The sequence below is a fragment of the Meleagris gallopavo genome, chromosome 4 (genome assembly GCF_000146605.3).
Source record: "Meleagris gallopavo isolate NT-WF06-2002-E0010 breed Aviagen turkey brand Nicholas breeding stock chromosome 4, Turkey_5.1, whole genome shotgun sequence".
Classification (NCBI taxonomy): Eukaryota; Metazoa; Chordata; class Aves; order Galliformes; family Phasianidae; genus Meleagris; species Meleagris gallopavo.
Window position 1 is genome coordinate 13,703,754 of NC_015014.2, and position 14,050 is coordinate 13,717,803.

Genomic DNA, 14,050 nt, shown 5'->3' on the forward strand with positions numbered 1-14,050 from the left:
CCTGTGCTGCCGGAAGGGGTGGAGCCTGGCTCCACCTTTCCTAGACCCCATTTAAGAGCTGACTACCAGTAGGGAAGGATCTTTTCTGAGATTCTTCCTTTGGTGTTTTATAGTAAGTCCAGGACAAGGGTAAACATTCTATCTGTTCTTTTTTGATGTAATAACTTGCTTAACCAGATTCTCTTGTAGATTTTTTAATTATAACGGTATATTCATTGATTACATAGTTTCCTTCTGTCAACAGATTACAGACCTTTCACACAATAAGCAAATCTAGTTTTGGTACTTAAGAATGCACACAAAAAACATGATTAATTCAGTAACATCTAGGTAAGGGAAATGTTTCCTGAAATCCACAGTTCTCAAATTCTGTCTTGGCTTCTGTATGGTATCTACTGAATTGTGGCCTGACCCTCTGATTGACCACCTGAGGCAAGCAATGAGTCAGCCACAGGAGCACAGGTGAAGGTAATTAACTTGTGCTATTGGAAGGGGTGGAGCCTGGCTCTACCTCTTCTTGATCCCATTTAAGTGCTGATTGCTACTGAGGAAGGATCTCTTCTGGAGATTCTTTCTTGTAGAGAATATTGTGAGCCTGCAGCATTGGTAAGCATTTTCCATTTATTGTTTTCCTGTTGCAATAATCTTATTTAGCCTAAGTTTCCTTTGTATTTCTTAATTACAACGTCTGTATGTTCATTGATTATATAGCCTTTTTGCTTATTTTAGGCATAATCTTTAAAGATGTGCATTGCATGAATCCTTGATTAATTTTTCATTTGAGCATTTTAACATGAATGTTATCTGCTGGTTTCCCTGGCCTCTTAAATCTGCTGCATTATCAGTTTGCTTGGAGATTGTCTTTTTGGGAGTGTTTGGTAAGCCCTGATTCTCTGTAAGGGGTACAACTTTGTTTTTTCATTTATCAGTTTGTGGTTTTTGCTTTTCATGGATAAAGACTAATCTAATATAGTTGTATCTGCTAACCTCTTTCTCTGCAGTAGGTAATCGTTATTTATTAATGCTACAATGGCTATTAATGTTGAAGTTAAAAATTTAATTCTGTGAGTATTGTTTACAAGTCTTAGCCATTACCTCAAGCAGGAAAAGATACTGTAGTGGTGGGGAAAGACAAAATCTACGTTGTCAGTCCGGTAGCTCTGAATTTTAATCTGTGACTTTGTTCTTGTCACATGTATGAACTTAAAGGAGACCTCTTGAGAGAATCTTCTCAGTGCATTTCTCTAAAATAATTCATATTTGCGTTGTTGAGGACTTGGGAAGTGAATGAGGCAATTCACACTTCTCAGGTTTTACAGCAGTTGCTATTTGGGCTGATGCTTTTAGGGTTTGATTTATGATACTAAGTGCTAGAAATCAATTTAAGTCTGTAAGCCTAGACTCTAATTAAGCTGAAAAACTCAAAATGGCCGTGTACAGCTTTCAGTAATGTAAGGGAAGGCATGCAGCACAAGTAAAGGCTGAAGTTTGCTTTGATTTTTAAGACTGGAGATTTTGGAATGAAGATTTTGGTATGCTTGCCTGGTACTGAGAAGAATATATCATTTGGAAAGCAAAGCAGTTGTGTGGGTCCTCTGAGAAAGGAGAATGAGTAACAGAAAAGCCCTTTGCTTTCTTTTCGGGTGTTACAAGTAGGCAGCTCTTGAGACTTCAGTGTTAAAACTCTTCCAGAATCCCACTTGTGGTATGTAGCTATCTGTTTTCTCACAATCGCATTTTGTACACTGACTTGGTCATTTTGAGTGCACGCAGGTTACATTGTGACACAGAAATATGATACAGAGGAAGTTCTTTCAATTTGCTGCAGTTTTTGTGTAGAGGACACTTAACTGATGGTATCTGGTTTAAATCTAGCCGAAGGAGGTAAAATCGTAACTTAAGCATAGCAGGTTGGTTGGTTTAGCACCAACTTCTATTGAGAGCTTATACATCACATTAGTCTTAAATCCTGCAAATAGAAACAGCACAAATGCAAATACAGAAAATTTGTTGGCATTACTGTGTTTTCTGGCAGAGGTCTCAAAAGGGCAAATGGATTAATGCATTTCCCCTTTCTTTGATGTTCCTTTTTGTCTGAGCTTTGCACATCTATGTATAATTAGGTTATGCAAACTGAGAAAATATTTTGGGAAGGAGGAGTTTTGCAGTGGTGGGTGATCATGCAGCAGTCTGTTTCGAGATTGTGGTAGAGTCCCATTTTTTATCTAATGAAACTTGAGCATTGAGATCTGAAATAACAAATACTAGTCTCACAGATTGTTCTGTAATATCAAGGGAAGCAGGAATCATGTATGTTTTGCCTCAACTTGAGCCTTCTGTAGAAGCTTTGAGAGTGATGATGTGAATTCCTGTAGAACTAAAACTATACTGAATGGTTATATTGGGAAAATCTTGCTTCTTTGAGGGAGTACTACTGGCCAGCATATTATTTTGACTCCTGATGAGAATGTTCTGGAAATATTGCTATGTTTGTAGCCATTAAGTCGAGGGCCATCTGTTCTGTTTACCTGTTGAATAATTGTATTTATGTAATGCTAAATAATGCTTGATGAGAAAAAAGCTTTGTGTCAGAGCGTATCTTATGACTGCTCTGTAAGAAAAGGGTTCATAGATATATCCTAAAGCCTGTAAGCTATTTCTTGCGAGTCTGGTAAATGTGTTCTAACCTTTACTGTAAAGCTGCTTTGAGGAAAAACAGCTTCTCCATGGCTGCTTATGCAACTTAACTGAATTGTATTTCGGATTTTATTCTTTAACATATTCCTTCATTGTGAAGGAAAAAGAATGGGCTTGATGTAAGCACAATATTTTTCAGATAATTTGAGATCTAACTTACGTTTAAACCCAGGTCCAAATGCTCCAAACCAAGCCCCACTGATTCTTCTTGAGGATGTGACCAATGTCTATGGTGATACAGATATTGATCGTAACAAACACATACACAAAAAGAGGAAACTTGCTGAAGGAAGAGAAAAAACAATGGTAGGTTCTCTAGGTTTTTTTTTTTTGTGAAATGATGGCACTGATATTAGAATTTCAACAGTAGAGGTTTTGATGTATTTTTTAGAGCTACCCCACAATAGTAGTTTCAGACTACATTATAGAAACGTGCCTTTTGCTAAAAAAAGCAAGAGTTAAACAATTTTTGTAGCAACTGCGGCAGATGTGTGTGCATATGACTTTCAGCTTAAAGAAGCTATAAAGAATGGCAGTAGCAGTCAGATTTTCTACAGGTGAAGCAACTAATTGGCTTCTCATTACTGAAACTGTGAATACATTTATTTCAATAATGGAAAACCATTTAATAGAATTTCTCTGATAGAAGAAATACACTTGGGAGTGTTTTCTTTGCATTAAGCCATTGAAGGCTTAAACTGAATGTTAAAATGTAATGTATATTCTTGAATTGGTAATCTGGCTAAAACATGTCTAGGAGAACGGTCTCTGGGATACTGTTTATCGCACTATGCCACTGACCTTCTTGGTAGCAAACCAGGTTGTTCTAATGTTAAAAAAAGGTAAGTGAAATAGTGAGAAGTCATGCAAAGATGATGAAATTAGGATCTTGGAATCTGTTTAGGAATGCTTACTCTTGTTCAGTGGAACTTCTGTGATTTCAGAATCATATGAAATAAATGTAAGTATTGTATCTGTGGCTTTTTGTTGATAAGCAGAGCTCAGATGATGAGGATCCTTCTGGAAAGGCGCGAAGTCGTCATATTGCAGTTAATAAGGCAGACCTTGCAAACTCTATTGAAGTACTAGAGAGCTTTAAACTGGCAAGAGAGAGCTGGGAGCTACTCTGCTCACTGGAATCACTTGAGAAAGGTAAGGCAACTACAGACTTCTATTGCTGTCAGTTAGTATTGAAGTTGAATTCCTGTCAGTGGAAACGTTTGAAATAGGCTTAATTTGCATCCCTATTATTTTTGATCTGGGTTCTGTAAGAAGCTGTTCTCAGTTGTTAGTTTTCTGAATGTTTCGTAGCTTCTGTTTCATTCCTCTGTCTTTGCTTGTTCACTGGCTTCTTTTGGAAGTAGCTTCCACTGAAGGAGCAGTTGATTAGTAGTAGTGCTTCTAGGTGAGGATGTGCTGCTAATGGTTGCTTTAGTTCATGCTTAAGCAAATTGGTTTTATATTGTCTGATAACATCTAATGTGATAATATAAAAACAAATTTATCTTCTAAAAAGTAAATACTTGTATTTAACAGCATTTGTTGGACGTGGAAGAAAAGCATTACAGAAATATGATTGTATGTGATTGTATTGGGAGAGTATCCTATTTTGAAAGGATTTAACATTCATGCTATTTTGTTTACTAAATACAGCTATGTATTTCTAGATCATTGTTTTTTAACACTAAGCTATCATATGCTGCTTTTTTCTCTGATAACTTATGCAGAGTTCACCAGAATTTGTTTGTCGTGGAAGACTGAAACCTGGCTTTGGTTAAGAATCTTTCTTACGGACATGATTATTTACCAGGTAAAAAAGATAAAATACTAATGGAAATGACTGTACTATTGCTCTTTCTTTTAGTGAAAAGCTATTCTGGTTAGCTTGTTAGATGTTTTGTGTCTACTGATTTCATCCTGTATAGTATGACCCTTTAGGGGATGGAATCACATGATTCTTAGCACAAAGCTAGGTACTCTACACAAAATTCCTGTTTTAACTGTTTTTTTTTTTTGAGTCCAGCTAGGATCATCATATGAGGATGACCAGTAGGTATATAGTGTGATGAAATTAAAATGCAGCTTGTCTGCCAATATGTTCTATTGAGATAACATCAGAAAATAATTTAAATCGCAGGTTTTAATATGCTTGTTAGATTTATCTCATTACAAATTAGATAGTAAACATCATCCTACTATTCACAGAACAAAGGTGGTTGTTTCATGTCTTTCCCTTGCCATTCTATTATTCTTGCTGAACAAAAGCTGTTTCAAGCTTTATTTATCTAAATGAAGTAATAGCTAACTCCAAGGACCACTATTATTTTAATTGAGTTATGGGACTCTATAAGAAGGCTTCTTAAAGGCCTTTCAAGTGCTGGATCCATGCTCATGTACCTAGCACATGACTGGAGAGTTTTATGCTAGACAGAAATGTTGTAGCCTTGTTATTGAAACACCCACTTTTTTTGAAAGCTTTCTATAAAGGAATTTCTATTTGTCTTTCTACACATCTTACAAACTCTTCTCTGTTGTCTTTTTAAAGGGGCAGTATAAAAAGGCAATTAGCAGCCTGCATCACTTGGCAGCTCTTCAGGGTTCTCATTCTCCACAACAAATTACAGGACAAGGATCACTAGAAAATCAGAGAGCGCTAATCCAGTTAGCAACGTGCCACTTTGCCCTTGGAGAGTACCGGGTATGTACAGCATTCCATGCACTGGTCTTTTATCATCTGGCACTGTGGTTTCCATTTGCTTTGAGTTTTCGTGTCAGTCTACTTCTGATAGGGTATCAGACATAAGCTGGGGTCTACAGAAAAATTGATGCTTCACAGGGAAAAGAATTGCACTTTCTGCCTAATCTGAGTATCCATTATTATCACCTATATACATTCTATTTGGTAGCTACATTTGCAATGTTAACTAAACAGTGACTTACTGTGACTAGAAGTATTTTAGTGGTCTGACAGTGAAAGCTTGACTTGTTGGGGTTTTTTTTGAGTTGCTTACATTCACTTGAAGTTATAAAATGAGGAAAATTCTTGTGTATAAGGTTCATGTTGCAGGGCGAGAAAGGTATAGAAAGTAAAAAAAAAAAATAGTAGTAATAAAGGCTTGAGTAAGGATCTCAAGCCATCCTAGTACTGCTGGAGTAGTCTTTCCTCTTTTTCCAGCTTAATACTTTGTCATTAGAAATCTAATTATACATCTGTTCAGACCTCTTACTGTCTCTAAGAAATTGCATTAAAGTTTACAGCATTTCTGTCATACTGTTAAATTGTCATTTTCCTGTTCTATTTTTACCATGGACAGGACAAACTCTCAAACTATTCTAAGAATTGATTGGAAAACATAATATTTCAAGATAAGTTCGCATTTTTATTGATTAAACATTCTTGAAAACAACTAAAATGGTTTCAAGCTCTGGGATAGTTTAATGGGATTCATATCACAGCCATGTCTCTTTGCGCAGCCAAGCTAAGATAGGCATTGATTCCGCACTTCTAGCATCAAATTTGGCCTTCTGCTTTGTCTGAAATTTTTAATTAACTTAATTTATAGTTGTCTATTTCTTGCCTATCTTGTTTCTATCTTGCCTCCTTTTTATAGCAAACATGCGAAAAAGTGCTTGATCTCATGTGCTATATTTTACTTCCAATACAAGAAGGAGGTAAAGTACAGGAGGAGCAACCTAAAGTGAAGTCTAAATTCAGAAAAGGTATGCAGTTGCTACTACTCTAAGCTTAAGATCATCTCAATTTCAATCATTGTTTATATATAATGTATATATTTCTCTTGTAATATTATGGAAAAACGTATTTGTTTTGTTAGTTTGTATCCTGCTGATACCTATTAAATTGCTTTGGGGACCAAGTCCTTAAAGTAAAAGAAGGGAAGAATTTTTTTAAAATGTGTAACTTCACATTATGAATTGTTTGTGATTACTTTCCAAGTTTTCTTCCCTATTGGAGATCATAGTCAAGTGCTTATTTTCCTTGATTCAAATCTCTTCCAAATGTAGAGAGTCAGAAGAGTGCTAAAGTGTATGATAAACTGTTCTGTTACAGGGTCTGATTTGAAGCTTTGGCCATGTACCAGCAGAGCTATCATGCCTCACTGCCTTCATCTGTTGTTAGCTTGTTTCAAGGTAAGCTATAGTCTGCTAATCTCAAGTCCATAAGGCCTAGCATATATAGCTGGAGTCCTGAAACTGCATGGCCTTATCCCAGTGGCAGCACTCAGCATAAGGGGCTCTACTTCAAGTGTTTCCCACCTCAGAGGGTTTGTGAATGGATACTTCTGTTTGAGGGGAAGAAGAGCATTTGTTCTTTTTCTCTTTTAGTCTTTGTAACTTGAGGCAGAGAAGGTTTACCTCAAAATACTTTTGCCTGTATCTATAGACTTTGCTATAAATCACTGAAGAGAATTAGGTGGGAATTTCCAACCTATTTTAAATATATGTTAGGGCAGAATGAAATACTAAATAAGCTCTTTAAGAAGTGTATTTGCACAGATGCAGTTAATTCGAATTATTTTCTAAGTGTAGTGTTACTTTGCTTATCTACTCAATGCCTTTTTTTCCTGAAGCTCAGAGCTTTCACTGACAACAGAGATGATACAGCATTGGGCCATGTGATTGTTCTACTTCAGCACGAGTGGCCAAGGGGTGAAAATTTATTCCTGAAAGCCATCAATAAAATCTGCCAACAAGGGAACTTCCAGTATGAGAATTTTTTCAACTATGTCACAAGTATCCTTTCTCTAGCCGGCAATGTCTTTCACATCCAATATGATTTTCTGGGGTATTGAGAAAGCTGTTGTATAGTTTCAGCAGGTTCTCTCTGTGAATAGTTTCATGTTTTACATATAAACAATGCAAGCCTCTCATAATAACTGGTGGTGAATAATGGACCATAAATATGCCTTCTGTTGCCTATTCTGACACTTTGGAGTACTTTCAAGTACGCTGTAATAGCACTTTAATTCAGAGAAGCAGCAGTAGTGTTGAATGTTGAATCTTTTTCAGTAAGATACATGTGCCATTGGACTACAAGATAATTGTTTTGCTATGCCATGCTTAACTGGAGATAACAAAAATGGTCAAGTGGCTTCTAAGAATTAAATCATTTCCATGATTATTGCTTGAATTCTTTGTGTGGGTAAGCTTTGGGGTTGAGTAAGATAACAAGTTAGGTCAGGCTTCATGCAAAGCATGTCTGATGTGTAATCAGCTTTCTTACATATGCTTGGATCAGTATATGTACACAGCTCAGTGTTTAGCTGGAGTAAACATCTAACCACTGTCCCAGAAAGCTCAGGTTCAGATTCCTTTGTGAGACAAAGCCCTGTTTAGAGGCTGCAGTAATGAAGTATTTAAGGAAGAAAAGAAACAGCTAAATAAAGGACAAAATAGGAAACAGAAAAGATAGTATGTACCATTATGGAGGTGTATTCTTCAATCTCAGCTTTGCTATGCAGTGCTGTACAATTAATGGATAAACGGATGTTATGGTATAACAGAAAGCTTGGCTATGATGATATTACACTAAAGCAGGAAACAAGGGATAGGTAGACTCCCTTGTGAGCCCAGGTTACAGGTGAAACTCTAGTAGAGCAGATCTCCAGATGAGATCCTTCCCCACTGGCAGTCAGCTCTTAAATGGGTCTAGGAGAGGAGGAGGCTTCACTCCTTCCTGCAGTGCAGGTGAATTGCCTTCACCTGTGCTCCTGTGGCTGACTCATTGCTTGCCTCAGGTGATCAATCAGAGGTTCAGGCTGTGATTCAGCAGCCCCATACAAGTGCATAGGAAAAGAATGTAGAATCAGCCATTGAATTTGTTGGAAGAGATATGGTCCTAGTGACATGAGCTTTCCTTGCAGTCAGACTGTACATACAAAAAACGGATTGATTATTTTGCACTTCAAAAAACCATTTTACCTTTATTTCTGGAGGGCTGGGAATACATGCTGTGATCTTGTTAATCACTTCTAGAAATTAGATGTTTCAATAGCTGTTAATTGTGGCTGTCCTTTGGGCAGTGTGGCCTCTGTGCAGGAGAAGGAAGGATTTTTACTATACTTTTCTCCTTAAAAAAAAATCTTTAACATGTTCTTCAGATATTGATATGTTGGAGGAATTTGCTTATTTAAGAACACAGGAAGGTGGGAAAATCCATCTGGAACTGTTGCCAAATCAAGGAATGCTGATCAAGTAAGGATGAAAATGTATTCTTGTTTAAAGTACATTATCTTCTGTTATAAGATGTATTTAATATTCAGAATATTAAGTCTGTCATAGCTGTGAGTTTAAACGTAAGGAGTTGGATAAGGAGCTCAGATAATCTGTTCCACTGACCTGTCAACTCCTTTCAACTTTAAATTCCTTTTACAGAACTTTGTTCTTAAATGTTGCATTTACTTTAGAATTATGTGTATTACAGTGATGCCAGACTGCTCTTTCAGCTAGAGGCCTGACTTGCATTTGCAGGATTTCTTTAAGTAATCAGGCACAAGTGCAAGCCATTAATTTTGCTGAGTGACAGTGCTGAACAGAAAGCACTTTGTTAACAAAGCTATGAAAGACTTAATATAAAACATAAATTAGGTTGCAGGTATATAACACTTTGTCTAAATTAGCAGATGGCCTGTCACTATGTACTGAACAGCTTATTCTACTCAACTTTTTATACGATGGTTGAAAAATTTAATAATTTATATTTACTTGCAAAGTGTTCATTCTTTGGAGTCAAGACTGAACTGTTGCAGGGTTCAAGAGGCAGGATGCTTGGCAATATCCTGACTGTTCATTAGAACTTGTTGTACTTTAGGTTTATGAAAGGGAGACTAGTAAAACTTGTCCGTGTTCCAGTTAAGGTCAGTGTATTCTGGCTGTTAACTTAAAGTACAATGGGGCTGAAGTTCTCAAAAATGGGAGCCTAGCATAAAGTAACAGTGTCCAAATTTGAACAAGTAAATAAATTTTTCTTCTAAGCTTTTAACTCTGAAATCTTTACTCCAGCTGTATTTCACTGCTTGTAGCCAGATGCATGAAAACAAAAATCAGGTTATGCTGCTCTACATATATTATATAATAGTCTTTGTCAGCAAGAGCTTTCTGCACTGAAGACCACACCTGATAAATTCTTGGCTGCTGTCTCTAGTTTTAATAGCTTAGTGCTATTACACTGGATTGCTGCTTTTACTTCAATTTGCATGGCAGCTGTTTTTTATTGTTCTGACTTCATCTCAAAGCAGTGCTTCTAGTGAGATAGACGTATCTTTGTCCTCCATCTGACTGATGTTATGTTTTCTGAATGATGGCAAATGCTTGGAGAAGTCCATTTCTTCGTGCTTTTTTTACTACCATGGTCAAATACCCTGTTCCTCTGGAAGAGGCTGAGAGTAAAGTGTCTCTTACGTGATTGATTTCAATCAGAGATGAACCACTTTGTCAGGGAGCTGAGCGGGAGAAGATGACATCTACTCCCTGGTATCCTGAATATTTCTTTTGCTGGAGTGGTTTTGAGGGTCAGAGATAGTGCTGACAGTGTTGACCTCAGTGGCACTGGTTAACCTACTTGCCTCCTCCAGCTGGGCTTCTAATCAAGTGTGCCAGCAAGCTCGGTTTCCTAGGACATTAGCCTAGCTACTTCAGAATGGTTTGCAGGTTGAAATCTGTATACTGGCTTGAATCTTTAAAAAGTGTCAGTAGTTCTGGTTGCTTGAGTTGCTGCACCATCTTCCTAGTGATTGCAGAGGCGACTCAGATACTGTTGATGCACAGGAGGATGCTCATGATTTTTGCCATAGCCCAAAGACAAAAATCATTCATTTGCCTGATGTTTTCTCAGTATAAATGAACATAGCAGTCCCATGTCGTAATTAACAAGATAACAGGTATGTTTTTTGTAAGAATGAGCTTTTGTTTTGTGAATTCTTACAGAAGGTTTTCTTTCCAGATCAATTCTACATTCTTATACCAATATCATCCTCAGCACCTTACATTTTAAAGGGAGACTATGCCTTTTTCTGAATCCAGGAAGTAAACTACACTTTTTTTTTTTCCTTTTTTTAAAGCTGCTGTATGGTCTTGGTAGTAATATACAGCTTGTGAGGTTTCCCTTTCCTTGTATCCATGGTGAGAATATGAAGCTCCATAGTTCGGGTTTCATCAGGTGGTAAAGGCAACTCATTGGTTGCACAGCCAGCAAGACTGGTACAATGAGCTCTGAATTCTGGTGTCATTTGCTTGAAACTCCATTGTAGACAAGATGTGTTTCATAGCTGTACTGATTACCCATGGCTGTATTATCTAGTGAGGATAAACAGGAAAAGAACAATGCAGGAAGTGACTGATTGATATCATGCTCCTGTTTCTGTTAATCTTAGTCTAATTAGACTGATCTTAGGCTACCAAACACTGCATGAACTTGATGTGAAAGGTGATGAGTTTTCTACCTCTATTCCTATTCTCAGCTCATCTTTCCTTGAGGATGTAGGAGGAACCTCTGTCCCTGGAAAGGTGATGGAACAGCTTGTGCTGGATACCATCTCCAGACAACTGGGAGAAAAGGAGGTTATCAGGAGTAGTCAGCATGGGTTCACCAAGGGGAGGTCGCGCTCGACCAACTTGGTGGCCTTCTATGATGCTGTCACATGCTGGGTGGATGGGGGAAGAGCGGTAGATGTCATCTACCTTGATTTTAGAAAGGCATTTGATACTGTCTCCCACGACATCCTTATAACAAAGCTGAGGAAGTGTGGGATAGACGAGTGGACAGTGAGGTGGGTTGAGAACTGGCTGACTGGCAGAGTGCTGAGGGTTGTCGTTGGCGGTGCAGAGTCTGGCTGGAGACCTGTGACCAGTGGTGTCCCCCAGGGGTCTGTGCTGGGTCCGGTCTTGTTCAACATCTTCATCAATGACCTTGATGAGGGGATAGTGGCCACACTCAGCAAGTTTGCTGATGATACGAAGTTGGGAGGATTGGCTGACATGCCTGAAGGCTGCGCTGCCATTCAGCGAGACCTGGACAGGCTGGAGAGCTGGGCAGTAAGAAACCAGATGAGGTTCAACAAAAGCAAGTGTAGGGTCTTACACCTAGGGAGGAATAATTGCATGCACCAATACAGGCTGGGGAATGAGCTGCTGGAGAGGAGCACTGCAGAGAGGGACCTGGGCGTCCTGGCGGACGACAGGTTGGCCATGAGCCAGCAGCGTGCCCTCGTGGCCAAAAAGGCCAATGGCATTCTGGGGCGCATTAAGAAGAGCGTGTCCAGCAGGTCGAGGGAGGTGATCCTCCCCCTCTACTCTGCCCTGATAAGGCCTCATCTGGAGTACTGTGTCCAGTTCTGGGCTCCCCGGTACAAAAAAGACAGGGATCTCTCAGAGTCCAGCAGAGGGCCACAAAGATGGTGAAGGGCCTGGAGCATCTCCCCTATGAAGAAAGGCTAAGTGAACTGGGTCTGTTTAGCCTTGAGAAAAGAAGACTGAGAGGGGACCTGATCCAGGTTTATAAATATCTGAGGTGTGGCGGCCATAGCGGTGAGGCCAGTCTCTTTATCGTGGTACGTGGAGACAGGACGAGGGGAAACGGACATAAGCTGAAGCACAGGAAGTTTCGCACGAATGTGCGTAAGAACTTCTTCACGGTGAGGGTGACGGAGCACTGGAACAGGCTGCCCAGGGAGGTTGTGGAGTCTCCTTCTCTGGAGATATTCAAGTCTCGCCTGGACGCCTACCTGCGCGACCTGGTGTAGGGAACCTGCTTTGGCAGGGGGGTTGGTCTCGATGATCTCTAGAGGTCCCTTCCAACCCCTACAATTCTGTGATTCTGTGAAATACTAGTTGAAGTGAAACAAACCATCTTGAAAGCATAGTTGTTATTCTAATTGTGCATTTGAGTATTTTTACTTTTGACTGTAGGTCTTGCAAACAGTCATGCAGATGCAGTTGTGCAGAATTCTGTTCACAAACATCTGCCACCATGGGACCAACAGTGTTTTGCTGTTACTTCTCACTTTCTATTTCCCATGTTCATTTTTGTCAATATTGTATTCATTCATGATAAGAACTCTTAAAAATATCTCACATGATTGAATTAATTCCTGTGAATAATTTATTTCAGTTTTCTTACCTGTACTGTAGAGTTGTTGTGCTACTAAAATGTTCTTTCTTTATTTGAGGTTAATTTTCTTAGCATAGCTCTCTATCCACATTTAAGTTGTATATACTAACCAGAAAGCCCATCTGCAAGATCTGAAGGTAGGCACCTATTTCAGTACTAGAGGCATATATGTCCAAGTTTGCTTCTCAGCTCCTTAGCATATGTGGGAGTGAGTTTTGTACACTGCTTGAGTGCCTATGTAAGATTTGCATTGTTGTGAAACTTGGTTAAGGAACTAAGGCTGTTCTCCCTATTCCCAATTTGCCATTTATCCCTAGGGAGGGTATTGGATTTGCTCTAGGATCTATTTGTAAGATTGTTATCCCGCGCTATTGATAGCGCACAGAGATGAGAACTTCACAAAGACAAACTGAGACACTTTTTGGATGGTAGTTCACGTGACCCTGGGTTGTAAGTGTCACTTCAGATATTCCTCTTAACACAGGGAGGTTGCTCTGAGTAGGCATTTCTGCCATGATGTTATGCCACCCTATAGCAGCTTGGTTTGTATGTGGATACCATTTGAAACAGTGAAGAAGGCCATCTGTGGACTAACTAAAGGATATGTATGCAACCTGTAACAAATACTGCCATGTATACAATGTAGCTGATAACAGCTGTGCGTGCATTTGGCTTGAGCTCAGCATCAAGTCCCTTACCTCAAGCTGTGGGCTCTCCCCCTTCTCTGACATGCTCTCACTGGCTGCGCAGGGAAACTGTGGTATCTGCAGTGCTCCTCTCCAACCCTGTAGTTTGATTGTCCTCTTATCCTTTGTTCTCCTTGAAAATAAATTTTTTGATACTTATATGAATATAGTTAATGTATTTATTAATATTATATCTATTAAGTGACCCAAGACAACTTGTCTTCACTCAGTGTGGCCTAGGCAAGACAAAGGTTTAACACAAGTGAATTCCATTTTTTCTGATGAGCACACTTCCTGGGATGACCAACAGCAGTTCACTGTATTAGAACTGTGAATTGGTTTCTGCACCTACCACTGTTCTTTCTCCACATAAATATGCATATTTATTTAGACTACATTTGCAAAACAGCCTTAATGAAATTTGGGGATGTTATTATGTTCAGTGCTGTTCAGTCCTGCACTCCTTAGACTGCTTGATGGTCATACTGCTTTTGGGCTCACCTTAGTTCTCTCTTGCCCCCTTTTTTTTTTTTTTTTCTGG

At 38.9% G+C, this 14,050-nt stretch overlaps 1 protein-coding gene across 1 annotated transcript in view; it reads left to right on the plus strand.

Moving 5' to 3' along the window:
* Window positions 1–8,930, plus strand: part of INTS10 (integrator complex subunit 10) — a 9,412-nt gene extending 482 nt beyond the window's left edge. Inside the window, exons 2-10 of the mRNA XM_019614526.2 lie at window positions 73–112; window positions 2,870–3,003; window positions 3,696–3,849; window positions 4,425–4,507; window positions 5,243–5,395; window positions 6,309–6,417; window positions 6,767–6,846; window positions 7,287–7,449; window positions 8,817–8,930. Coding sequence (XP_019470071.2) covers window positions 73–112; window positions 2,870–3,003; window positions 3,696–3,849; window positions 4,425–4,507; window positions 5,243–5,395; window positions 6,309–6,417; window positions 6,767–6,846; window positions 7,287–7,449; window positions 8,817–8,914 — 1,014 coding nt within the window. The 3' untranslated portion in view covers window positions 8,915–8,930. The remainder of the gene's footprint in view (window positions 1–72; window positions 113–2,869; window positions 3,004–3,695; window positions 3,850–4,424; window positions 4,508–5,242; window positions 5,396–6,308; window positions 6,418–6,766; window positions 6,847–7,286; window positions 7,450–8,816) is intronic.
* The last annotated feature ends 5,120 nt before the right edge of the window (window positions 8,931–14,050 follow it).